At 39.5% G+C, this 25591-nt stretch overlaps 1 protein-coding gene across 1 annotated transcript in view; it reads right to left on the bottom strand.

Annotated features, from left to right (window-relative positions):
* Positions 1 to 3322: 3322 nt before the first annotated feature.
* Positions 3323 to 25591, bottom strand: part of LOC128642230 (interferon-induced very large GTPase 1) — a 283353-nt gene continuing 261084 nt past the window's right edge. Inside the window, exon 5 of the mRNA XM_053694927.1 lies at positions 3323 to 12731. Within this exon, the coding sequence (XP_053550902.1) occupies positions 8068 to 12731 (4664 nt within the window). The 3' untranslated portion in view covers positions 3323 to 8067. The remainder of the gene's footprint in view (positions 12732 to 25591) is intronic.

Here is a 25591-nt window from a genome sequence, read left to right as displayed (position 1 = left end):
TTGTAGGTATTTTATTTAATTAATTTAATGATAGTATAGTGTTAGGTTTAATTGTAACTTAGGTTAGGATTTATTTTACAGGTAATTTTGTTATTATTTTAACTAGGTAACTATTAAATAGTTCTTAACTATTTAATAGCTATTGTACCTGGTTAAAATAATTACAAAGTTGCCTGTAAAATAAATATTATTCCTAAAATAGCTACAATGTAATTATAATTTATATTGTAGCTATATTAGGATTTATTTTACAGGTAAGTATTTAGCTTTAAATAGGAATAATTTATTTAATAAGAGTTAATTAATTTCGTTAGATTAAAATTATATTTAATTTAGGGGGGTGTTAGTGTTAGGGTTAGACTTAGCTTTAGGGGTTAATACATTTATTAGAATAGCGGTGAGCTCCGGTCGGCAGATTAGGGGTTAATGTTTGAAGTTAGGTGTCGGCGAAGTTAGGGAGGGCAGATTAGGGGTTAATACTATTTATTATAGGGTTAGTGATGCGGATTAGGGGTTAATAACTTTATTATAGTAGCGGTGCGGTCCGCTCGGCAGATTAGGGGTTAATAAGTGTAGGCAGGTGGAGGCGACGTTGTGGGGGGCAGATTAGGGGTTAATAAATATAATATAGGGGTCGGCGGTGTTAGGGGCAGCAGATTAGGGGTACATAGCTATAATGTAGGTGGCGGCGCTTTGCGGTCGGCAGATTGGGGTTAATTATTGTAGGTAGCTGGCGGCGACGTTGTGGGGGGCAGATTAGGGGTTAATAAATATAATACAGGGGTCGGCGGTGTTAGGGGCAGCAGATTAGGGGTACATAAGTATAACGTAGGTGGCGGTCGGCAGATTAGGGGTTAAAAAAATTTAATCGAGTGGCGGCGATGTGGGGGGGCCTCAGTTTAGGGGTACATAGGTAGTTTATGGGTGTTAGTGTACTTTAGAGTACAGTAGTTAAGAGCTTTATGAACCGGCGTTAGCCCAGAAAGCTCTTAACTACTGACTTTTTTCCTGCGGCTGGAGTTTTGTCGTTAGATGTCTAACGCTCACTTCAGACACGACTCTAAATACCGGAGTTAGGAAGATCCCATTGAAAAGATAGGATACGCAATTGACGTAAGGGGATCTGCGGTATGGAAAAGTCGCGGCTGAAAAGTGAGCGTTAGACCCTATTTTGAGTGACTCCAAATACTGGAGTTAGCCTAAAACCAGCGTTAGGAGCCTCTAACGCTGGTTTTCACGGCTAACGCCAAACTCCAAATCTAGGCCTAAGATAGCTACAATATAATTATTATTTATATTGTAGCTATCTTAGGGTTTATTTTACAGGTAAGTATTTAGTTTTAACTAGGAATAATTTATTAAAGTATAGTGTAGTGTTAGGTGTAATTGTAACTTAGGTTAGTTTTTAGTTTACAGGTACATTTCTCTTTATTTTAGCTAGGTAAGCTATTAAATAGTTAATAACTATTTAATAGCTATTGTACCTAGTTAAAATAAATACAAAGTTACCTGTAAAATAAAAATAAATCCTAAGATAGCTAGAATATAATTATTATTTATATTGTAGCTATATTAGGGTTTATTTTAAAGGTAAGTATTTAGTTTTAAATAGGATTAATTTAGTTAATAATAAAAATATTATTTAGATTTATTTAATTAATATTTAAGTTAGGGGGGCGTTAGGGTTAGTGTTAGACTTAGGTTTAGGGGTTAATAATTTTAATACAGTGGCGGCGGCGTAGTGGGGGGCAGGATAGGGGTTAATAAATTTATTATAGGTGGCGACGGTGTAGGGGGGGCAGATTAGGGGTTAATAAATTTATTATAGGTGGCGACGGTGTAGGGGGGGCAGGATAGGGGTTAATACATTTAATATAGGTTGCGGCGGGTTCAGGGAGCGGAGGTTTAGGGGTTAATACATTTATTATAGTTGCGGTGGGCTCCGGGAGCGGCGGTTTAGGGGTTAATATGTATAGAGTAGCTTGCGGTGGGCTCCGGGAGCGGCGGTTTAGGGGGTAATAACTTTATTTAGTTGCGGCGGTGTAGGGGGGACAGATTAGTGGTGTTTAGACTCGGGGTACAGATTAGTGGTGTTTAGACTCAGGGTACATGTTAGGGTGTTAGGTGTAGACAGCTCCCATAGGAATGAATGGGATGTCTGGCAGCAGCGAACTTGTACTTTCGCTATGGTCAGACTCCCATTGATTCCTATGGGATCCGCCGCCTCCAGGGGTGGCGGTTTGAAAACCAGGTACGCTGGGCCGGAAAAGTGCCGAGCGTACCTGCTAGTTTTTTGATAACTAGCAAAAGTAGTGAGAATGTGCCGCACTTGTGTGCGGAACATCTGGAGTGACGTAAGAATCGATCTGTGTCGGACTGAGTCCGGCGGATTGAAGCTTACGTCACAAAATTCTACTTTTGCCGGTCTGGAGCCTTTGATAACTAAGGCGAATCAGCCTCGCCACAAATACGCTGCGGAATTCCAGCGTATTTGAGGTTGACGGCTTGATAACTAGGCCCCAATGTGTGATAGCTGTGCTTTTCACAAGCTAATGAGACCCTGGAGAAACCATAGTTTGCAAGACATACTACAGTTATATGTGACATAACAACCCTGACTACCGGCATTTCCCGGACACATGCGGCACAAACCTGCAAGTAACAGTGTGAGTGGTGCCATCTTGAGCCAGAAAGGGGCAAGTGATGTAAGGAAATCGGGGGAGGAGCCATAGTTTGATACATAGGCAGTAAACATATGGTTTGTATTGCACCGTATGACACCTGTTATTGCAATCGTAAAGATGCAACATTAATTACAAAGATAGGAAGTGTATATGTAAAATGACAGCAGATGTAAACAGTCTTTTCAGATATGGGCTTACTTTGAAATATGTTTCACCTGGAAGTGCCGCCCCCCTTAAGTGCTGCCTGGCCCACTTGGTCCCATTGTTGAGCCAGGCCCTGAGTGTAACAGTTTATTTTAATGTATTTATGTTGTGTTTAGTGCTACACTTATTTTATCCCTAACCCTTTACGTTGTTCAGTCGCACTAACCTGACGTGGGTTAAATTGGATTCCGCTTGTGTGATCGCGTTGTAATATGAGCACAAGTTAGTGCGGGTACAATATTCCTATATCACTAATGTGCAAATCTTAGTGCCACTTGTTATCAAGCCCAATATGAGCAACAAACCCTTTGGTTCACTTTATCAATATGTTCATTAATGTTTATTGATTGATTTTTAGATTACATAATTTTTTGCTCCAGCGAGAGGGCCAAGTATACATATTAGTGGTAAAAAAGAAGGACACTGCAATGCTGTGAAATCAAATTACTTTTTATTAAATAATAAAGGGGCTCATCGTTAAACATGGAAAACACTGGCAGGAAGACATACCACTGTGATTACAAACAGGAGTAATTTCATCTCATAAGGTGACAAAACACTTTGTAGAAGATATTTCAGTAATGACAGCTGCTTAAAATCTGTGTTCTGTGAGGAAGCAGCTCTGCTAACAAATCCTGTAGGTTTTCAGTTGCCAGTCTAGTTTTTTCAATCTGCTCTCAGTTCTGTCTAAAATCAAAATCCATTCTGACTAGTTTCAGTTCTGTGTTTATCTCAAATCAGTCATTGCTTCAATATATTTATTTTTGTATATTTTTATATAATTATACTCTATGAACAAGCAATGATGCCCCCTGCACAATGTCTAACAATCATGTATTAGTCATAAAAAGTGTTAGTTCTCATGCAGCGTTCTGTATTAAATGTATTCACTAAGGGACCGAATTATCAAGCTCTGAACAGCGTATGCTGTCGGCATTTATAGATGTGCAGCGGACATGATCCGCAATATCGGATCTTGTCAAAGCAAAGAAGAAAAAAAACAGCTTTAGTGTATGCTAAAATTTCAAATGCTTTTAACTATTTGCACATGGTATTATGAAACATTTTTCTAATAGTAAAGTCTTAGACATTGCCAAAAAACTGTATATCACAAAGACACAAGCAAACATTCCATGGCTGCAGAATGTGACATCAAAACATTTTTCTGATTCTAATGCTGATGGAGAATTTTGGCATTAATAGTAGACGTGCACAGCGGAAAAATTTGTTTTGGTTCGTTACGGATCGATTAGAATTCGAATACATTCGAATGTATTTGGTTTGTATTCATTCGGATTCGAATAAATTCGGATGTATTCAGATATATTAGTTTCGGATTCAGTTAATAAATTCGTTATGTTGATTCAGATGCTTCCAAGTTACACAAACAGAATTATTTCACTGTTCTATCTCGCTAAATTAAATTTTTATACTGAATTGTATTGTATTGAATTGAATTAAATTCCAAGTTACTGAATTGTATTGAATTGAATTGTATTGAATTGTATTGAATTGAATGGTACTAATTCGGATTTATTGTTACAAATACATTCGGATTAGTTTAATTTTGTTGCTAGGGTAATTCGGAAATTCAAATTGATTCGAATCTCCGAATTTGTCCTAATTTTGATTCAGAATGAAACGAAACGCACATGTCTAATTAATAGGAAATTTCAAGTTAAGTTAAGGAGCAGTCTTGCGGCCGTTGCTTCTTAACTTATGTTTCCGACGAGCTGGAAACTTCGGACGGATAAAGCAGCATCCACTGCTTGTTAAATCTAACCAGAACTGCTTGTGTAATGTTAAATGCCAACAGCATATGCTGTTGGCATTCATCGATGTCTGGTGGACATGATACGCTACAGAGGATCATGTCCGCCAGACATTGATAAATCGGCCCCTATGTATTTACCTCTGTAAATATTTCTGCACATAGCAGAATATGTTCGATGTATTTATAAATAGATAGTCCAATATATATTTGTGTATTTATGAATAAATAGAACACATTATTGTATGTGAAGAACATCAGAATTCGAAATATTCAAATTTTCATGTCGGGTTAGCGCAAATGAGAAAATGCGATCGGGTTTGTGCGTGAGTTGGGTGTTATTCTAAGTTTGGCTTTTTGCCCTCTCTGGGTTAGTGCACAAGCAAAAACAATTTACTTTCAAATTGTAATACGAACGCAACCCGATGCGTGCAAAAAGCTTATTTCTAGTGCAATTAATGCTCGAGCGGGAGTGTTAAATAGCGCTCCTCTTGTAATCTGGCCCTTCGTGTGCTACATTGCTGGTTTGCCCGCTAATAAATTTGCAAACAAGCATCAAAAAGATGCAATCACAGAGATTAATGGCACTAAATGAGTTAATGCTTAATCTGAAGTTTAACATCTGGTCATCACTATATACAGTGGTTAATAAACTTTTGCACAAACAATTCTGTTGAATGGACCATTCAGAAGAATCATTTCCTGGGATCATTCAGTTCAGATGGATATGTTAACCCCTTATTTTCTATGGGGAACATCTAAACAGCAGATTAAATTTAAAGGGATATTGACTTGTTATATCTGTTCCACTAAAAGGGAAATAAGACCCATTTTTTTAATGATTCAGATAGAGCAGGGGTTTGCAGACCTCCCTAACAGGCCAGATTTTCAGGATATATGAACTGGAGCACAGGTGAAATAATCAGATGATTAGTAAATATGGTTATTAACCTGCTCTCACACAAGGTAATGCTGAAAAAATCTGACCTGTTAGGGAGGCCTTGGGACAGGTTTGAAAACCTCTGAGATAGACCATAGAATTTTAAACAAGTTTCCAATTTACTCAAATTCCCTCCATTTTCTTGGTATTCTTTGTTGAAGGAGCAGCAATACATTAGTGGGAGCTAGCTGAACACATCAGGTGAGCAACCAACCAGCAGATACGTCCCAGTAGTGCATTTCTGCTCCTGAGGATACTGAGGTATTATTTTCAACACAAAGCACATTACATAACAGAAGTAAATTTGAAAATGGGTTAAAAATGTATGTTCTATTTTAATCATTAAAGAAATTGTTTTGGTTTCATGTCCCTTTGCTATGTTTCCAATGACTTGTTATACCAGCTGCTGAGTATAAAGTGTATGTGAAATTATACCTTTATATTTATTTTTGTATAGGAAATAGCAGTTTTTATTCATTTAAACCACAAACTATTCACAATGTCTGAGCTTGCAGGGAGAGCAGATTACTTATTTTATCTTTCTTAATCTAGTTAAAGGCCTCATTATTTTGTCTCTGTCTAGGTACACAAAGGCCAATACCCCAGTAGGCATTTGCATTTGTTCCTTTCAGCACTAAATGAATACCAAAGATGCAGGGATCAAGTCCTGCAAAAAAGTGTGGGAACTCACTAAGACTTCCACCCCCTAACAATTAATATATATATGTATATATGTATATATGTATATACACACACACTGTATTTATATGTATATAATCTATACATTTTGGTTAATGAAAGCAAATTAAAACCAATGAAGGGATGAATTGTTGCCTTTGGGCCTGAGACACCTCCTCTGTCACAGAGTCTCACCCACTTAAAGTGCCATAGTCCTATATCTCCTGAGGGGAGCTAAATAACCCCAGAGCAAGCCACACAGAAATGTAAGCACCATGAGTCCTATGTATCAAAGGTCTTGCGGACCTGATCCAACAGTGCAGATCAGGTCCGAAAGACTTTGCTGAATGCGGAGAGCAATACACTCCGTATTCAGCAAGAGCTGCTGGTGCAACGCCACCCCCTGCAGACTCGTGACCAATGGGCCGTCAGCATGGAGGTGTCAATCAACCAGATCGTACTCGATCTGGTTGAAATGTGGCGATGGGTTATGGAGCAGTGGTCTTTAGAGCGCTGCTGCATAACTTGTGTTTCTGGCGGGCCCACAAGCTCCATACAGAGCTTGTTAAATGGGCCCCCATGTGTTACACACAGTGCAGGGAGATCACACAGAAGGACCACTGACTGGCTTGCATTTAGTGTATTGTAGGAAGTGTTACTGCCCATTACTAGAGGGTCTAACTGTCCCTCTAACCAGACTGTGCTCCAGCTCCTCCCACCAGCAGCAGCAGTGTTTACTGAAGCGTTTATGTTTCATTGCTGAATGCCACTTGTGGATGCAATCTTCAGCCTTCGTTTAGAGCTAAAAGGCACAAAGGTACATGCTTAATCCAGAAAAACTGAAAATAACATTTTTAGTTTGTATTGCTCTCACACACATTGGGAATGGGATTTCTTCAGCTGCTTCTTGTTTACATAACTATCCTATAGCCAAAACCGCAGTATTTACATTTTCAGTTTAAGTGGCAATTTCAAAGGTAAAAGCAGTTATTTCAAATAACAAAAAAATGTAAATTAGTTATTTGTAAAAAATGTAATACACTACAGCAGATAAAATAGATCACTGAGAACACATTGAAGGGGAGAAACATTCATAGTGCTCTATCCGTTTAATTAAAGGAGTAGCTAGTGCTACTGCTACAAGCCAACAGCAGCACAACAAATCTTTAAAGTATTTTTTTTATGGTGCAAGGATTGGACAAGAAGAAAACTGATGCTTACACACTTGTTGGATAACACATGAATCAATTAACAGACAATTACATTGCTGGGTATTTTAATTAAATAGTGTAAAATGTAATTAATGAAACCATGTAATACTTTATTTCAACAAGTATTACATGTGTTTTATGAAACTTATATTTTAACCCTTAAACATTACTACATGTCTCAGGTCAGGCTAATTCTTCTAGTACTATTTTGGCTTTCATTTGAGCGCAATCTGTAACTTTTAACTTACAATATGAACAATGTTTAGCGTGGTCACTATATCCATTGAAATAATAGGGCACACTAAAGGGATGCCAGCTGAGCTAAACCTTCTCTAGTAAATCAGTTTTTCCGTGGGTTTGTAATATCAGTTTGTGTGCTATTTTTAGCGCGGTCCAGTGATATTGATATTGCATCCTGCGCTATCATTAGTGCAACACATTTAATCTGGGCCTAAGTGTGGCTCTGGATGTGATTGAGAGACACCTACATATAAATGTAATGCTTAAAAAAAATGTTTATGATTGATTTATCTTTATTCCAGTGAGTATTTGATTTTGAGATAGATTAATGTTCTCATTTTATTGCATGCTGAAGCTTGATTTAAGATTTGCAAGTGCTTGCTCTTTGGTTATTTCATCCCATTCTTTAGGGTAATCTGCTGGTTTAGCATCATATTCTTCTGCAAATTGCTCATTAAACTCTTTAAGCACAAACTTCCAGTAGTCAGAGGCTTCAATACTTGAGTCGGGAGCAATGAGCCAATCTGGGTAGTACTCGCGGTAATCTTTGTAAGGGACAAGCTTACCATCAGTCAACGAATTTCTGAATTTGGTATTTGAAACTACAGATGTCGTACAGATGTCATGGGTAAGAATTTCTGTTTGAATCCATCTGTATTGTCCTAGACCTTTAGGTCGATGAACAGAAGCAAAGTGCTCAGTATGTGCAGCACCTCCAGCCTCACAAGGCACGCTGCAGAATGGACACTGCTTTCCACAACCAAACACCCTCTTAAACAATTCATCCTGAGGTTTCAGAGTGACCCTGGAGAGTACAAACTCAGCACTCTGAGATGTTATTTCAGATTTTATTTCTTCCTCTGTGTCACACAAGGAGGTCTCAATGTTGTCAGCAAACTCTTTAATATTTGCTGTGTTTTGGAAAATGATCACTTTCATCTCATCCTGTGATATCACCAACTCCTTCCCTAGCATCTCAGTGAGATTTGTAAGAAATTCTGAAACATTTTTGCTTTCTAATATCCCTGAACTGTTGAGACTGTGTCTGACCTTTTTAGTGACAAGGGAAAGAATTTTAAGCTGCAATGTTTGAAAGTTAGTATATTTTTTAAAAATGTATCTCAATATCCAGTTTTTGATAAAATCTTCATAATTGCTGCTGTATTGCACATAGTGGTTAAAATCATTGTCTTCAAGCATTTGCTTCAGTACAGTAAACTGGAAGACAGAGCGAGTGCTGTAGTCCTTGCTGTCTCCACTGCTTAATATGTCATCCACAATTTCTATACCCAACCTACCATTAATGTGATCTATCAGAGCAGGCTTTAGACAATGGTCACAGAAATGTTTGGCGCGATTCTGAATCTCATCTTTCTCATGAAACACATTTTTAAAGAGATTAAAGTATTTTGGTCTAAGTTGTTCAAGACGGTAAATATGGTCATTTGTCTTCACAAACTTCTCATGCATCTGTTGAAATTTATTTAGCGCATTACCCAAAACCTGCAGCTTCAGCTCCAGTTCAACAACAGCGGTGATCTGAAGGTCTTTAGCATAATCTTCTTTACAGCATTCATCTACGATATGGAGAAGATTGTGACAATATGTGTCATTATAGTCAGTATCTTCCTTTGTAAGTTTTGCTACTGATTTTGCACATTTATCTGACACATGTTTAGTAAAATTATCTAAGTTACTGGGATTCTTCGGTGCTATATACTTATAATAAAAAGATTTTACAAGAACCTTCAAAGATCTTTCTGCATCATGTGGCTGATTGCTTTCAGGTTTAGGTAAACCCTTTAAATTGTGTAATTTTTCATTAACAGAAGATCCTTTCACATGCATGTTTTTATGGAGTGTGGTCAACATTTCACTCTCTATGTTACGTTTTGGTAATGGGGTCACATCCAAGTCCTTCACTGTATCATTCCACATAGTTTTAAACTCTTTGGACAGCTCTTCATCACTAGCATTACTCCTTCCCTCTTTACATTTCTTCAACAGAGAATACACCTTCTTCTCAATGGTTTTTATGTATTTATCCTGTATGCCCTGAATCTTGTGATGTTCCTTTTGTTTTCTAATGGCTTCCTTACATTTATCAGTTAAATCTCTTTCATGCCTTTCTCTGAGGGTTTGTGCACTGAGAAAAAAATCTGCCCTGTATCTTTCAATTAATGGAACAAGTTCTGTTTCTCTTTTGAAAAAGTCCTCTAACTCTGACAGCATTTTGTTTTCCTCCTGTTTGACAATGCTTAAGGCAACTCTAATACACTCATTGCCTTTTGCTTCTAGATTCTCTGCAGACTGATTCTTGATTAAAGCTTCAGTCTCTGTTACCCATTTATGCATTGCTCTTCTGAATCCCCACTCTAGCTCTAAGTACTTTTTAGACAGCTGGTTGTATGCTCTGGCAACCAGACTATTTCTAAAGCTAAATATAAAATTCTCATGTTTCACAGAATTCCACAAGCTTGTAATCCATGTAATAAACTCAGGTATTGTCTTTGCTTTCTTCGAAGACATTTTCAAAAATTTGATTAGATAGGTCTTCAACTCATATATGTTTTCACTATACCCAGAACTTACAGGAGCCATGGGGGGGAATCCATGCCATAGACCAGGGATGTACCAATTGTGCTCCTCAAGATCATATTCCATAATATCAGAAAAAGCTGTGATATTGTATTTTTTCTCCATACTTGCTGCAAGTCTTGTCATTTCGTTTAGTTGTTCTAAGAGTTTCTTTCTGTCTCTCATATTCTTTTCATGAGCAGATACATCACTTACATTCTGATGTACAAACTGGCAGTTGGGTTTATGCCCTATTTGTTTCATCCTAAGAAATGCATGAACCACAATCTGCAAAATATCTTTCATCTCGGTAGAATTTTCCATGGCCATATTAATTATAGTGATGTCACTCAACCCAATAACTAGTGTAGCCAGCTCATTGTCATGTTCATAACTTTCCACAAGAGAAGCCAGTTCAGGAGCCTTCAAACCTTCAGTGTCAATCACCAGAATAAAATCACATTTCATTTCCTTCTGGAAGTCTTTTTTCACTTTAATTAGTGTCATGAAGGCTCCTCGTGTGCAGCGCCCACTAGCCACAGGAAACTGCAACCCAAACATGGTGTTCAGAAGGGTAGATTTCCCTGTGCTCTGTACCCCCAGCACAGTTAGTACCCTCAATCTGCACCCTCCTCCTGTCTTGTTGTCCAGCTCAGTCAGGACATCAGTTACCCACTGCAGGGGGATGTTGGAAGCATCTCCATCAATTAGCTCAAATGGGAACCCATCCAGCAGGAGATCAGCAGCTATTCCTGGGAGACCACTTTGTTTTTTATATGTGTTTTCTCTTGTTGTGAAGTATTCAGCCTCATATAACTGACCTAACTCTCTCATGAAATGCTCAACTCCTAACGAACCATCTGATATCTTCTGATCCAGTTTTGCTAGATCTTGGTTACTTGCATTTTTACATTTTTCTTTATACTCATTTTGCATAGCAGAGAGTTTATTTCTTGCAGCTAAGTCGAGATAAAACTTCATCCATTTTAAAAAATACCACTTTTCAACCTGGCTCTTTTTTGTCAATGCTTTAATAAAATTGGTCATGTCATCTGGGACCATGAGGTCATATTGTTGCTTACGTATTTTCTCCACATCCTTGGCTAACTTACTTTTATATCTTTGACAATCAATGTTCCCTTGTCTTTTCATTTGACACATTTCTTTTTCTAATTTGGCCAATTCTTTCCAAAGAACACCCTGTAACGTCATAGTTTCCCTTTTGTACTCTACCACATCTTGCATCTTCTCAGTAATTTTCTTTGCATCTTCTTTTGCCTTTTGGCATTTATCTGAGTTCTCATCTATAAAGATTTTAAGATCCTTGGCTATTTGCACCATATTTTCCAGACTAAGGTAATTTGAGCTATTGTGTACTAACTTGACAATAGCTAAGCGAATATTTTTTACAAATGTTGCTTTATTGGTAGCTTTAGTCTTTACTAGGACGTTGGCTGTGTTGCTACTTACAAACAACTCTAGGAACTCCTGTGTAGCTTTGTCTGGCTTCCCATCTGTGGGAACTATAATGAAGAAATACTTTAGCTTTGAGTCATTTACTTTCATCAGTTGCTGGTATTGCTCATTATTGATACTTTCAGCAATAATAAAAACTGCTGTTGATATTTGTGTTAAGAAGTGGAATTGCTTTAGGTTAGACTCTAGATCACCTCTCAGATTTGTAACAGAAACTGGTTCTGAAAATACATCAGATTTTTTTTTGTCAGCAGGAAAATACCAGCATATTTCGACTAACCCACTGGAGACTTGCCGGGGAACATTACCGCCTTCCATATTTCTGTGTATAAAGAAGTCGTGATACTGCTGATCTGGGCTGAGGACTTGATTGAGAACTTTAGACTTTGATACATTACAGTTTCCCAATCTAACAAAAGAGAAAACCGGCATCCTTATTTGTACCAAGTTGTCTTCTTTAAACCCTTTAGTATCTGCTAATGATTGTGGTCTCCACTTCTTCACAATATCTCTCATTGCCCACAGCATTAGGGTAAAATCTGGTTCATCAACATCCGGAAGCAGCAGAGGAACAGCAAACTGGCACATACACATTTTTGAAAATATTTCTTGCTGCAAAAAGCTATTTGAGCAGTGTAGGAGAACACAGAGAATATCTAGGGGATGGATTTTACTATCTGTGTTTATTTCCCAATTCCGATTATTATCTTCATAAATATCATTATTAACAACATCTTTGTTTATCAGGTCTAAATTACAGTTCCTTGCAGCTACATTCAATGCCATGAGGTTATGCAGAAACTTATAGATAATACTTCCAGTTGACCCCTTATTTCTTCCCGCTGTGCATTCTGGACCAATTTCAAGAGCATGTTTTAGAGTTAACTTGGAGGTTCTGTGTGTTTCCATTTCCATCAACTTATACAAAGCTTCAGATCTGGTTCTTTTATCTAAAGGAAAATAATATATAAATAATAAGCATATTTCTCAGTTTTTAAATGTTTAAAAAATATATTTTAGCTTCATCTCATTTTTTAAACAATAGACAATATGGTGGTTCTCAGAGTTTAATACACAGAGACTAATACTTTATTGAATATTTGATAGATGTCAAGGTATTATAGAAGATAATTTACTGTTTTTATTTCCCACTTTATTCAAAACTTTATGAATTTCATTCTTTTTGTGATGAACAATTGAAACCTTATATTTTTATACAGTCTGGTTTACTGTAATCCTTTGTCACTTAAAGGGACAGTCAACACCAGAATTTTTGTTGTTTAAAAAGATAGATAATCCCTTTATTACCCATTCCCCAGTTTTGATTACCAACACATTTATAATAATACACATTTTACCTCTGTGATTACCTTGTATCTAAGCCTCAGCAAACTGCCCCCTTATCTCAGTTATTTTGACAGACTTGCATTTTAGCCAATCAGTGCTCACTCCAGGGTAACTTCATGTGCGTCAGCTCAATGTTATCTATATGAAACATATGAACTAAAGCCCTCTAGTAATGAAAAACCATAATTTAGTATTTTTTATTTTTTGTAAGTTTTGACACATTTTTTTAGTAGTGTTAGTTTTTTAAATGTGTAATTTTGTTTTTTTAATTGGTAGTTATTTTAATTTTAGTATAATAGTATAATAGTATTATGTTAGGTTAATTGTTAGTTTAAACTTAGGTTTTTTAATTTCACAGGTAAGTTTTTTATTTATTTTAAGATAGGGATAGTAGCGTAGTCAAACAGGCAGAGTTCATCAACAGTTAAGAAATCCAGCAATGCAGAGTTTAAGGCAAGCAGCATAGTTAAACAGGCAGAGTTCATCAACAGTGAATCAATACACCAATTCAGCATACAGATATACAGCACCTAGGAGCACAAGAAGAAACACCTATACTTGGGCACAGGTGAGAGGGACTGAGGCCTTTACATAGGGAAGACAGGGCGGGCAGTGATGATGTCATCACCGTGCTGCAGTTACACTGCCATATCACTTGCAACAGGAGGAGTGCCTGTGTCCGTGGCATTGGCCACAGCAGAGCAAAGAGCGGTGTAACAGAGCCTCCTTCTCAAAGGGTACCTCCAGGAACCTACATAAGCTTGGTGGGATGTGCAGCATGAAATCTGGAGACCAAAGATGGAGCATGCACATCACAGGCCTGCCATGGAGTAGCCCTTCCAGTGTACAAGGTACTGTAGTTGCCTGCGCCTGTATCTGGAGTCCAGGATCTTAGCAACCTCATACTCAGGGTCACCATGAACCAGGAGTGGGGGAGGAGGTGGTCTGAGCGGAGTATATCTGTTCTTGATGTAAGGCTTGAGTAACGAGATGTGGAAGACAGGGTGTATGCACAGGGTTCTGGGCAAGGCCACTTTGTAGGCAACAGGAGACAGTCTTTTAAGGACCATGTAGGGGCCGATCCTAGGCCCTAATTTATGACTGGGTTGACGTAGACGAATATGTCAAGTAGAGACCCAAACATGATCACCTACCGAAAAGGCACAAACAGAAGCTCTATGATGATCAGCAAACCTCTTGTATCTGGAAACAGCTGAACGTAACTGAGAGCAAATAAGTTGCCAATGAGTAGTAAGGTTAGTAACGTGTCCGTCTGCAGCAGGAACCCCTGTGGACTGAGCAGAAAGAGGAAAGACACCAGGTTGGATACCTGCTGCGGCTTGAAATGGAGAACATCGTAGAGAAGAGTGTCAATGAGTGTTCTTTGCCAGCTCAGCTAGGGGCAACAACTCAGACCAGTTGGTATGGAGAGAATTAACAAAAGTTCTGAGATAGGCTTTGAGATCTTGATTCATTCTCTCAGTCAGCCCATTAGTCTGAGGATGGTAGCCGGATGACAAGGAAACAGTGGTTCCAATCGACTTGCAAAAGGCTCTCCAAAAGGGAGAGATTAATTGGGGACCTCTGTCGGAAACAATATTCACGGGAATGCCATGAAGTCGTACCATATGTAACAGAAAAAGAGACAATAGCACTTGGGCAGATGGCAGCTTCTTTAAGGGTATAAAATAAGCCAGTCTGGAAAATCGATCTACCACAACTCAGATAACCGTATGATGGTCAGAAGGAGGGAGGTCCACAATGAAATCCATTGTTATGTGTGTCCAATGTTGTTTTGGAATGGACAACGGTTGGAGTAAGCAAGGAGGCAAGGATCGAGGAGTCTTATTGGCAGCACAAGTCGTGCAGGCTTTCACATAATTCTGAGCATCGGTCTTCATAGTAGGCCACCATACATGCTTGGAAAGAAACTTAAAAGTTCTTATTAAACCAGGATGTCCTGAAAGTTTACTATCATTAGCTGAGGATAGCACAGGGTTGCGTAGGTTCAGAGGTACAAAGAAGATATCGGGAGCCGCAGGGGCTTCAGGAGGGTTTCTAGACTGAACACGTTACAGTTTTTGAAGAAGAGAGGTGTTAAGTTGAGCAACCACACAGGAAGGGGATATGAGGTGTTCAATAGGAGCTTCAGAGGAATCACTTCACTAAGGAAACTAACGGAAAATTGAGTCTATGAGCAGTCTCAAGATACGTCAGATTCTTGTGGTCAGTGAGAATCTGAATGGGATTGGAGGTACCCTCTAGCCAATGATGCCATTCAGTCAGAGCCATCTTAATGGCTAAGAGTTCACGATTACCCACGTCATAGTTCTTCTCTGCAGGAGTAAAGCGCTTGGAGAAAAAGGCAACAGGGTGCAACTTGGAGGATAAAGGATCCCTTTGGGTTAGGACTGTTCCAGCTCCAATCTCGGAGGCGTCAACCTCTAAAGTGAACTTCAGGTCAGGATCAGGATGGCGGAGCACAGGAGCAGAACAAAAGGCCTTTTTCAGGTGAGAGAAGGCATCCACAGCTTAGGGAGGCCAGTTTTTGCAGTATCTGTTCTGTTTAGTTAACTCAGTGAGGGGAGCAACTATTTGGGAGAAGTTTTTTATAAACTTGCGGTAATATTTAGAGAACCCCAACAATCTCTGTAGTTCCTTTAATGAGGTGGGTTGAGGTCATTCCAGGACTGTGGTGAGCTTAGAAGGATCCATGGCAAAACCCTCCTTCGAGATAACATAGCCAAGGAACTGGATCTGAACTTGGTCAAATTCACATTTCTCCAGTTTGGCTACCAGGGAATTGTCTCTGAGGCAAATAAGTACCTGTCTCACATGTTCATGATGCTCCTCAAGGGTGGAGGAGAAAATAAGGATGTCATCCAGATAGACGATGACAGTGCGATTGAGGAGGTCACAGAAGACATCGTTGACAAATGCCTGGAAGACAGCAGGGGCATTACACAGCCCGAAAGGCATTACACAGTATTCATAATGCCCTGATCTTGTGTTGAAGGCAGTCTTCCATTCATGCCCTGGGAATATACAAACAAGATTATATGCCCCACGTAGATCAAATTTAGTGAAGTAGCAAGCATTCTGGAGCGAATCATAAAGTTCAGTGATTAACGGAATAGAATAGCGATTCTTGATAGTGATGTTGTTAAGGGTTATGTAGTCGATACAGGGTCTGAGCCCACCATCCTTCTTATTGACAAAAAAGAAGCCAGCCAGAAGAGGAAGGGTGAATAAAACCTTTAGCTAGGTTCTCTTGAATATACTCCTCCATGGCCTTGGTTTCAGCTTTGAAGAGTGGATATGTCCTCCCTTTAGGAAGTGAGACAGTGGGGTGGGTGCAGTGGGGTGGGTGGCAGCACATCAGCTGCTTTCTTTTCAAACACATCAGTCAAATCTGTGTAAATTAAGGGAAGGCTTGAAGGGGACTGTAGGCTGGAAATGGGGAGGTGGCGTAATGGAGTAACTTTAGCCAGACAGGAGTGGAAGCAGGATGTACCCCAGAAGGCCAACTGTCCCTCAGTCCAGTCGAACTGTTGATTGTGTATACGGAGCCAAGGAAGTCCATGGATTACTGGTTGTGCTGGAGAATGAATGACATTGAACTGCAACTGTTCGGTATGAAGGACTCCCACAGTCATGGTTCAAAATGGATTAAACCTGATCCAAGGGTGGGGTGCCATCCTGAGTAGTTATTTTAAGACAGTGTTTTTTCTGCAGAAGAGGTAACCCTGCCTGAATCATGAAACGTTGATCCAAAAAAATGTCCAGCTGCCCCTGAATCAATAAAGGCCTGAGTGTGGACAGAATTTTGAAGAAAGGAGAGGTTAACAGGTACCAGGATTCGAGAAGATTGAGGGGATTTAGTAGTGACCACGCTTAGAGGTACCCCAGTTTTATCCTCTAAGCATTGGTTTTCCAGGCAGGGTATCACAGTTCTTAAGCTGGTGTGAGATAGAACCATAGTAGAAACGCAGTCTCAATCTCCTTCTTCTCTGTCTTTCAGATTCTGTGGGTTTGAGGGAGGAGAGATCTATGGGTTCCTCTACTGAGGTAACTGGAGGTGCTGAAGGGGTAGAGGATGGTCTAGTGACTGGACGAGTAGGAGGATGGGAAGGAAGGATTCTACGAGTTCTGTCTCTCTCAGCTTGTCTCTCCTGAAAGCAAGAGTCCAGAGTAATACAAAGTGCTATGAATTCATCCAGGGAAGTAGGGACATCACGATAGGTAAGTTCTTCCTTGATGCGTTTATGCAAACTTCTCCTAAAGGCCGCCTTGAGAGCACTGCCATCCCAACTGGTCTCGAGTGCTAAAGTGAGAAACTTGATGGCGTATTGTGCCACAGTTCTATTACTCTGGTGGAGATCCAAGAGTGAGTACCCGAATACAGAAGATAATGCAGAAGTGAAGGCATCAGCATCGTTCAAGAGTTGAGCGCTCTGTTTCAGAAGAGGAGAGACCCAGGCTAGGGCCTTGTCTTTTAGTAAGGAAATATTAAAAGTGACCTTTGACTGATGAGACTGGAAGGTGTTTGGGTCATTTCGAAAGTGCAGCCTGCACTGATTCAGGAAACCCCTACAGTCGGTAGTACCATCATACTTGTCAGGCAATGGTATCCTGGGTATACTTCTAGAAGCAGGGGAAGGAGCTGCGGCACTAGCAGCAGGTACTAGCTGTGTAACAACAGGAGAAGCGTTCTTTTCAGCAACCAGTGAGGAGAGCAAAGCGGTTATAGCCTGTAGTTTTGAAACCACACTCTACAATTGTGCGGTATGTGATCCCAGCGTCAGACCCTGATGAGTAATTGCATTTGCTACCTCATTTTGGTCCATGGCCCAAGTATAATGTAATGCTCGTGGGATATTCCACTATCAGACCAAACTTGGCCATTAGTCTTCTTATCTCGGCGTCAAGCTGGAATGATAGGGAAGATCCCAGAGCAGAGAAAGTTTGCAAAATGAGGTAAACAGTACTCACACTATGCAGGGTAGTCTTTGGCAGCAGCAGGTAGGAATCAGCAGTTAGGCAGTTCAATGGTAAACCACTTGAAGAACTGAAACAGACAGGATAGTCTCTGACGGCAATAGGTAGGGAATACAGCGGTAAGGCAGTTCAAGCGTAAATCAATAGAATGGTCAGGCAGACAGAGTTCGGCAACAGAATGACAATCCAATATTTTAGGGTTAAGGCAAGCAGCGTAGTCAAACAGGCAGAGTTCATCAACAGTTAAGCAATCCAGCAATTCAGGGGTTAAGGCAAGTAGCATAGTCAAACAGGCAGAGTTCATCAACAGTTAAGCAATCCAGCAATTGAGGGATTAAGACAAGCAGTGTAGTCAAACAGGCAGAGTTCATCAACAGTTAAGCAATCCAGCAATGCAGAGTTTAAGGCAAGCAGCGTAGTCAAACAGGCAGAGTTCATCAACAGTGAATCAATACAGCAATTCAGCATACAGATATACAGCACCCAGGAGCAAAAGAAGAAACAACTATACTTGGGCACAGATGAGAGGGACTGAGGCCTTTACATAGGGAAGACAGGGTGGGCGGTGATGATGTTATCACTGTGCTGCAGTTACACTGCCGTATCCCTAGCAACAGATCCAGTGCACGGCGGTGACCATATGAAGAGGACGTTTTGCGATGGATGTCTTCAAGGATGGATCCGCTCCGCGCCTCCGGGATGTAGATAAAACATGCCGCCTAGATTAGGATGGATGTCCGGACTTAAGAAACTGTGAGTGGATCTTTGGGGTTTAGTGTTAGGTTTTTTTTAAATATTTTTGGGTGTTTTTTTTTTTTAGATGAGGGTTTGGGCTTTTTTAAAAGAGCCAAATGCCCTTTTAAGGGCAATGCCCATACAAATACCCTTTTCAGGGCAATAAGTAGCTTAGGTTTTTGTTAGAGTTAGTTTTTTTTATTTTGGGGGGTTGGTTGGGTGGTGGGTTTTACTGTTGGGGGGTCTTTGTATTTTTTTACAGGTAAAAGAGCTGATTTCTTTATTTCTTTAGGGCAGTGCCCTACACAAGGCCCTTTTAAGGGCTATCGGTAGTTTATTGTAGACTAGGGTTTTTTTTTAATATGGGGGGGATATTTTTATAGGGCTATTAGATTAGGTGTAATTGTTTCTATTGTGAATAATTTCATTTGTTATTTTTCATAATTTAGTGTTTGTTATTTTTTGTAATTTAGTATTTTTTTTGTAATATTAGACTTAATTTTTATTAGTAGTGTTAGTTTTTTTTTAATGGGTAATTTAGTTTTTTTAATTGACAGTTATTTTAATTTTAGTAAAATAGTTTAGTATAATATGTTATGTTAGGTTAATTGTTAGTTTAAACTTAGTTTTTTTTAATTTCACAGGTAAGTTTTTATTTATTTTAAGATAGGGATATTGTATTTTTAATATAAAGTTAGGGGGTTGTTAGGTTTGGGGGTTAATAGTTTAATTTAGTTTTTTGCGATGTGGGGAGTTGGCGGTTTAGGGGTTAATAGGTTTATTTAGTGGCGGTGATGTGGGAGGCCAGAAGTTTAGGGGTAATAACTTTATTATAGGGGCGTCAATGTCAGGGAGTGGCGGAATAGGGGTTAATAACTTTTATTAGTGACGGCGATATCAGGAGCGGCAGATTAGGGGTTAATAACTTTATTTAGGTGGCGGCGATGTCGGGAGCGGCAAATTAGGGGTTAATAACTTTATTTAGGTGTCAGCGATGTCGGGAGCGGCAGATTAGGGGTGTTTAGACTAGGGGTTTATGCTAGGGTGTTAGGTTTAAACTTAACTTTTTTTTCCCCATAGACATCAATGGGGTTGCGTTACAGCGATCACCTTCCGCACTTCAGGTGTTAGTTTTTTTCTAACACCTTCTTCCCATTGATGTCTATGGGGAAAGCGTGCACGAGCACATCAAAGCAGCCCTTGGATTTTGTGCGGTATGGAGCTTATAACCACCATATCGCACGCACAAGGAGGCTTTGCAGAAACTTGTAATGACATCGCTATGGGGGGTAAAATAATGCAACTTTTGTTGCATTCATTTCGCACCCTCTATAGCGCAAAACTCATAATCTAGGTGATAGGTTTTTAAAGTATTTCTTATTAAAAGTATTTCTTAACAACTGGCTTTTGGCTTTAAAGCAGTTGACCTAGCGCACCTATTGGTTGCGTGTGAGCGAAATCCAGTAGAGGCTTTTGTAGGCATCCAAATTTAGTGTGCCAGATGCTTTTGCTTGAGGGCAAACTTTTTACTTTAAAACTGGTAATATAAGTACAAAAATAGACTCGATATTTGATACTGTATGAAATTTTAAACAACTTTCCAATTTAATTTTATTAACAGTTTTGCTTTGTTCTCTTAGTATGCTTTGTTAAATATTAATACTAGGTGAGCTCAGGAGCATACACGTGTTTAGCCATCTGGCAGCAATGATTGTAAATACATGCAAACGCTGCTGTCATAGAGTGCTAAAGACACATGAATACTCTTAGACTCTAACATTTCTACAAACAATGTTGCAAACATTACTGCCAGATGGCGAAAGAAACGTGCACACTCCTGAGCTCACCAAGATACCAAGAGGATTAAGCAAAAATGATAATATAAGTAAATTATAAAGTTGTTTAAAATTGCATGCTCTATCCAATCCATTAACATTTTATTTTCACTTAACTGTCCCTTTAAATAAAATCAATGACACAAGCAATAAAAAAGAGAAAACATTCTGTCTGTGAGTGATGTGTAGATGGAAAATAGCTGAGGATAAACTAATGATGGACACAAGCAAAGGGAAAATGACACCATGGGGCCAATTTATTAAATGCCGGGCAATAATGATTCGCTGTAGCGAATTATTTCCGCCCGACATTGCTAAATGCTGACAGCATACGCCGTCAGCATTTAACATTGCACAAGAATTTCTTGTGAAATGCTTGTGCAATGCCGCCCCCTGCACATTCACGGCCAATCAGCCGCTAGCAGGGGGTGTCAATCATTCTGATTGGATCGGGATGATTGCAGTCCACCACCTAAAAAGTTGTGGACAAGTTAAGGAGCAGCAATCTTATGACCACTGCTTCTTAACTTAAGTTTCCAGCGAGACGGAAACTTCAGGGGTAGAAAGCAGCATCCGTTGCTTGTTAAAACTAACTCCTAGTGTCAGGTAGCAATAAATTAGTGACAAAAGAGAGCATACAGGGACGGATGTGACTATTTGTAGTGACCAACTTAGCTGAAACATAAAGAAGAATAATCACGGGGGCCCTGACAACTGCTACAGAACAAGGGAAAACCTTAATCATGCAAGTTATAAGGTTTTTTTGGTGGGATAGACAGGAATGTATAAACCTCATATAAGAGCCGCCACTGGTTGAAGTAATAATAGAGTGAGACCAAGTGCAAGAGAAGCAATATATGTAGCAGTAGCTGCAGCAAGTGATTGAACGCGCATTTGCTGGAGACTGGATACTATTACAATTACAAGTGTATGATATTTCTTGTGCACAAATTAACACGCAAGTATCTGCCCTATCAGGTGCACATAAAAGACAGCTGTGTGTGTCAGTAAATAAATAATAGTAGCTGTGTGTGTGTCAGTATATAAATTATAACAGCTGTGTGTGTCAGTATATAAATGATAACAGCTGTGTGTGTGTCAGTATATAAATTATAACAGCTGTGTGTGTCAGTATATAAATGATAACAGCTGTGTGTGTGTCAGTATATAAATTATAACAGCTGTGTGTGTCAGTATATAAATGATAAGAGCTGTGTGTGTCAGTATATAAATGATAACAGCTGTGTGTGTCAGTATATAAATGATAACAGCTGTGTGTGTCAGTATATAAATGATAACAGCTGTGTGTGTGTCAGTATATAAATGATAACAGCTGTGTGTGTCAGTATATAAATGATAACAGCTGTGTGTGTCAGTATATAAATGATAACAGCTGTGTGTGTCAGTCAGTATATAAATGATACAGCTGTGTGTGTCAGTATATAAATGATACAGCTGTGTGTGTCCGTATATAAATGATAACAGTTGTGTGTGTCAGTATATAAATTATAGCAGCTGTGTGTGTCAGTATATAAATGATAACAGCTGTGTGTGTCAGTATATAAATGATAACAGCTGTGTGTGTCAGTCAGTATATAAATGATACAGCTGTGTGTGTCAGTATATAAATGATACAGCTGTGTGTGTCCGTATATAAATGATAACAGTTGTGTGTGTCAGTATATAAATTATAGCAGCTGTGTGTGTCAGTATATAAATGATAACAGCTGTGTGTGTCAGTATATAAATGATAACAGCTGTGTGTGTGTCAGTATATAAATGATAACAGCTGTGTGTATGTCAGTATATAAATGATAACAGCTGTGTGTGTCAGTATATAAATGATAACAGCTGTGTGTGTCAGTATATAAATGATAACAGCTGTGTGTGTGTCAGTATATAAATGATAACAGCTGTGTGTGTCAGTATATAAATTATAACAGCTGTGTGTGTCAGTATATAAATGATAACAGCTGTGTGTGTCAGTATATAAATGATAACAGCTGTGTGTGTCAGTCAGTATATAAATAATACAGCTGTGTGTGTCAGTATATAAATGATACAGCTGTGTGTGTCCGTATATAAATGATAACAGTTGTGTGTGTCAGTATATAAATTATAGCAGCTGTGTGTGTCAGTATATAAATGATAACAGCTGTGTGTGTCAGTATATAAATGATAACAGCTGTGTGTGTGTCAGTATATAAATTATTATTATCGGTTATTTGTAGAGCGCCAACAGATTCCGCAGCGCTATAAACAAAGGGGGAGTACAACAAAACAATTATAGGGTAGAGGGCCCTGCCAAGAGTTGCACTGTTGTAGTCAGCTCTTAAGAAGGTGATCTACAAACAGCTGGACTTTTAGGCTTACATGCTAAGGGGGTTCAGGGGATTGCAGTGGAGGAGAGGAACTGGTATTAGGAAAGGTTAGCGTAGGTTGTATGCGTCCCTGAACAGTAGAGTCTTTAGGGAGCACTTGAAGCTTTTAAAACTAGAAGAGAGTCTTGTGGAGCGAGGCAGAGAGTTCCACAAGATGGGAGCCAGTCTGGAGAAGTCCTGTAAACGGGAGTGTGATGAGGTGACAAGAGAGGAGGAGAGTAGGAGGTCGTGAGCAGAGCGAAGGGGACGGGAGGGAGAGCATCTGGAGACAAGGTCTGAGATGTAGGGGGGAGCAGTGCAGTTGAGGGCTTTGTATGTAAGAGTGAGAGTTTTGTGTTTGATCCTAGAGGCAAGAGGAAGCCAGTGAAGGGATTGGCAGAGAGGCGCAGCAGATGAAGAGCGACGTGTAAGGAAGATGAGTCTGGCAGAGGCATTCATTATGGATTGTAAAGGAGCTAGGCGGCAGGTAGGGAGACCAGAGAGTACAGAGTTGCAGTAATCAAGGCGGGAAAGAATGAGAGAGTGGATTAAAATCTTAGTTGTGTCTTGTGTAAGGAAGTGTCTAATTTTAGAGATGTTTTTAAGGTGGAAGCGGCAGGCTGTAGCCAAGGACTAAATGTGAGGAGTGAAGGAAAGATCTGAGTCAAATGTGACCCCGAGACATCGGGCATGCGGGGTAGGGGTAATGATGGAGTTGTCGACAGTTATAGAGAGATTGGGGGTGGAGATTTTGGAAGAAGGGGGGAAAATGAGGAGCTCAGTTTTGGAGAGATTTAGCTTGAGGTAGTGAGAGGACATCCAGGAAGAGATGTGAGAAAGACAGTTAGTGACACGGGTTAGCAAGGAAGGAGATAGGTCTGGTGCAGAGAAGTAGATTTGGGTGTCATCGGCATACAAATGATATTGGAAACCGTGGGACTTAATTAGGGAACCTAGTGATGACGTATAGATTGAGAAGAGAAGGGGACCGAGGACAGAGCCTTGCGGTACTCCGACAGAAAGTGGTGACGGGGCAGAGGAGGCCCCAGAGAAGGCTACACTGAAGGTACGGTTTGATAGGTAGGAAGAGAGCCACGAAAGGGCTGTGTCACAGATGCTGAAGGATTGGAGGGTTTGGAGCAAGAGAGGGTGGTCGACAGTGTCAAAGGCAGTGGACAGATCAAGGAGGATAAGCAGAGAGAAGTGGCCTTTTGATTTAGCTGTAAGTAGGTCGTTGGTGACCTTAACAATAGCTGTCTCTGTGGAGTGATAGGGACGAAATCCAGATTGCAGCGGGTCAAGAAGGGAGTTTAACGTAAGGAAATGGGATAGGCATGCATATACTAGTTTTTCGAGAAGCTTTGAAGCAAGAGGGAGGAGGGAAATAGGGCGGTAGTTGGATGGGGAGGTAGGATCAAGGGAAGGTTTTTTGAGGATAGGTGTGACCAGTGCATGTTTCATCGATGATGATGACGGAAATGTACCAGTGCTGAGGGAGAGGTTGAAAATGTATAAATAAATTATATATAAATGATAACAGTAGTGTGTGTGTCAGTATATAAATGATAACAGTAGTGTGTGTGTCAGTATATAAATGGTAGCAGCTGTGTGTGTGTCAGTATATAAATGATAACAGTAGTGTGTGTGTCAGTATATAAATCATAGCAGCTGTGTGTGTCAGTATATAAATGATAACAGTTGTGTGTGTGTCAGTAAATAAATGATAACAGCTGTGTGTGTGTCAGTATATAAATCATAGCAGCTGTGTGTGTGTCAGTGTATAAATGATAACAGCTGTGTGTGTGTCAGTATATAAATGGTAGCAGCTGTGTGTGTGTCAGTATCTAAATATTAATAGCTGTGTGTGTCAGTATATAAATGATAGCAACTGTATGTGTGTCAGTATATAAATGATAACAGCTGTGTGTGTGTCAGTATATAAATGGTAGCAGCTGTGTGTGTGTCAGTATATAAATGATAGCAGCTGTATGTGTGTCAGTATATAAATTATAACAGCTGTGTGTGTGTCAGTATATAAATGATAACAGTAGTGTGTGTGTCAGTATATAAATGACAGCAGCTGTGTGTGTGTCAGTATATAAATGATAACAGCTGTGTGTGTGTCAGTATATAAATCATAGCAGCTGTGTGTGTGTCAGTGTATAAATGATAACAGATGTGTGTGTCGGTATATAAATGATAGCAGTTGTGTGTGTCAGTATATAAATGATAGCAGCTGTGTGTGTTTCAGTATATAAATGATAGGCGCTGTGTGTGTGTCAGTATATAAATGATAACAGCTGTGTGTGTGTCAGTATATAAATGATAACAGCTGTGTGTGTGTCAGTATATAAATAATAACAGCTGTGTGTGTGTCAGTATATAAATAATAACAGCTGTGTGTGTCAGTATATAAATTATAACAGCTGTGTGTGTCAGTATATTAATAATAACAGCTGTGTGTGTCAGTATATAAATTATTTGCATATTGGGTTCTCCGAAGAGAGAAGCGCTCTACCAGGAACGAACAACAGC

This window comes from Bombina bombina, chromosome 11, assembly GCF_027579735.1.
Source record: "Bombina bombina isolate aBomBom1 chromosome 11, aBomBom1.pri, whole genome shotgun sequence".
Lineage (NCBI taxonomy): Eukaryota > Metazoa > Chordata > Amphibia > Anura > Bombinatoridae > Bombina > Bombina bombina.
The sequence above is the reverse complement of the archived record's forward strand: the minus strand, read 5'-3'. Positions and strand labels throughout refer to the sequence as shown.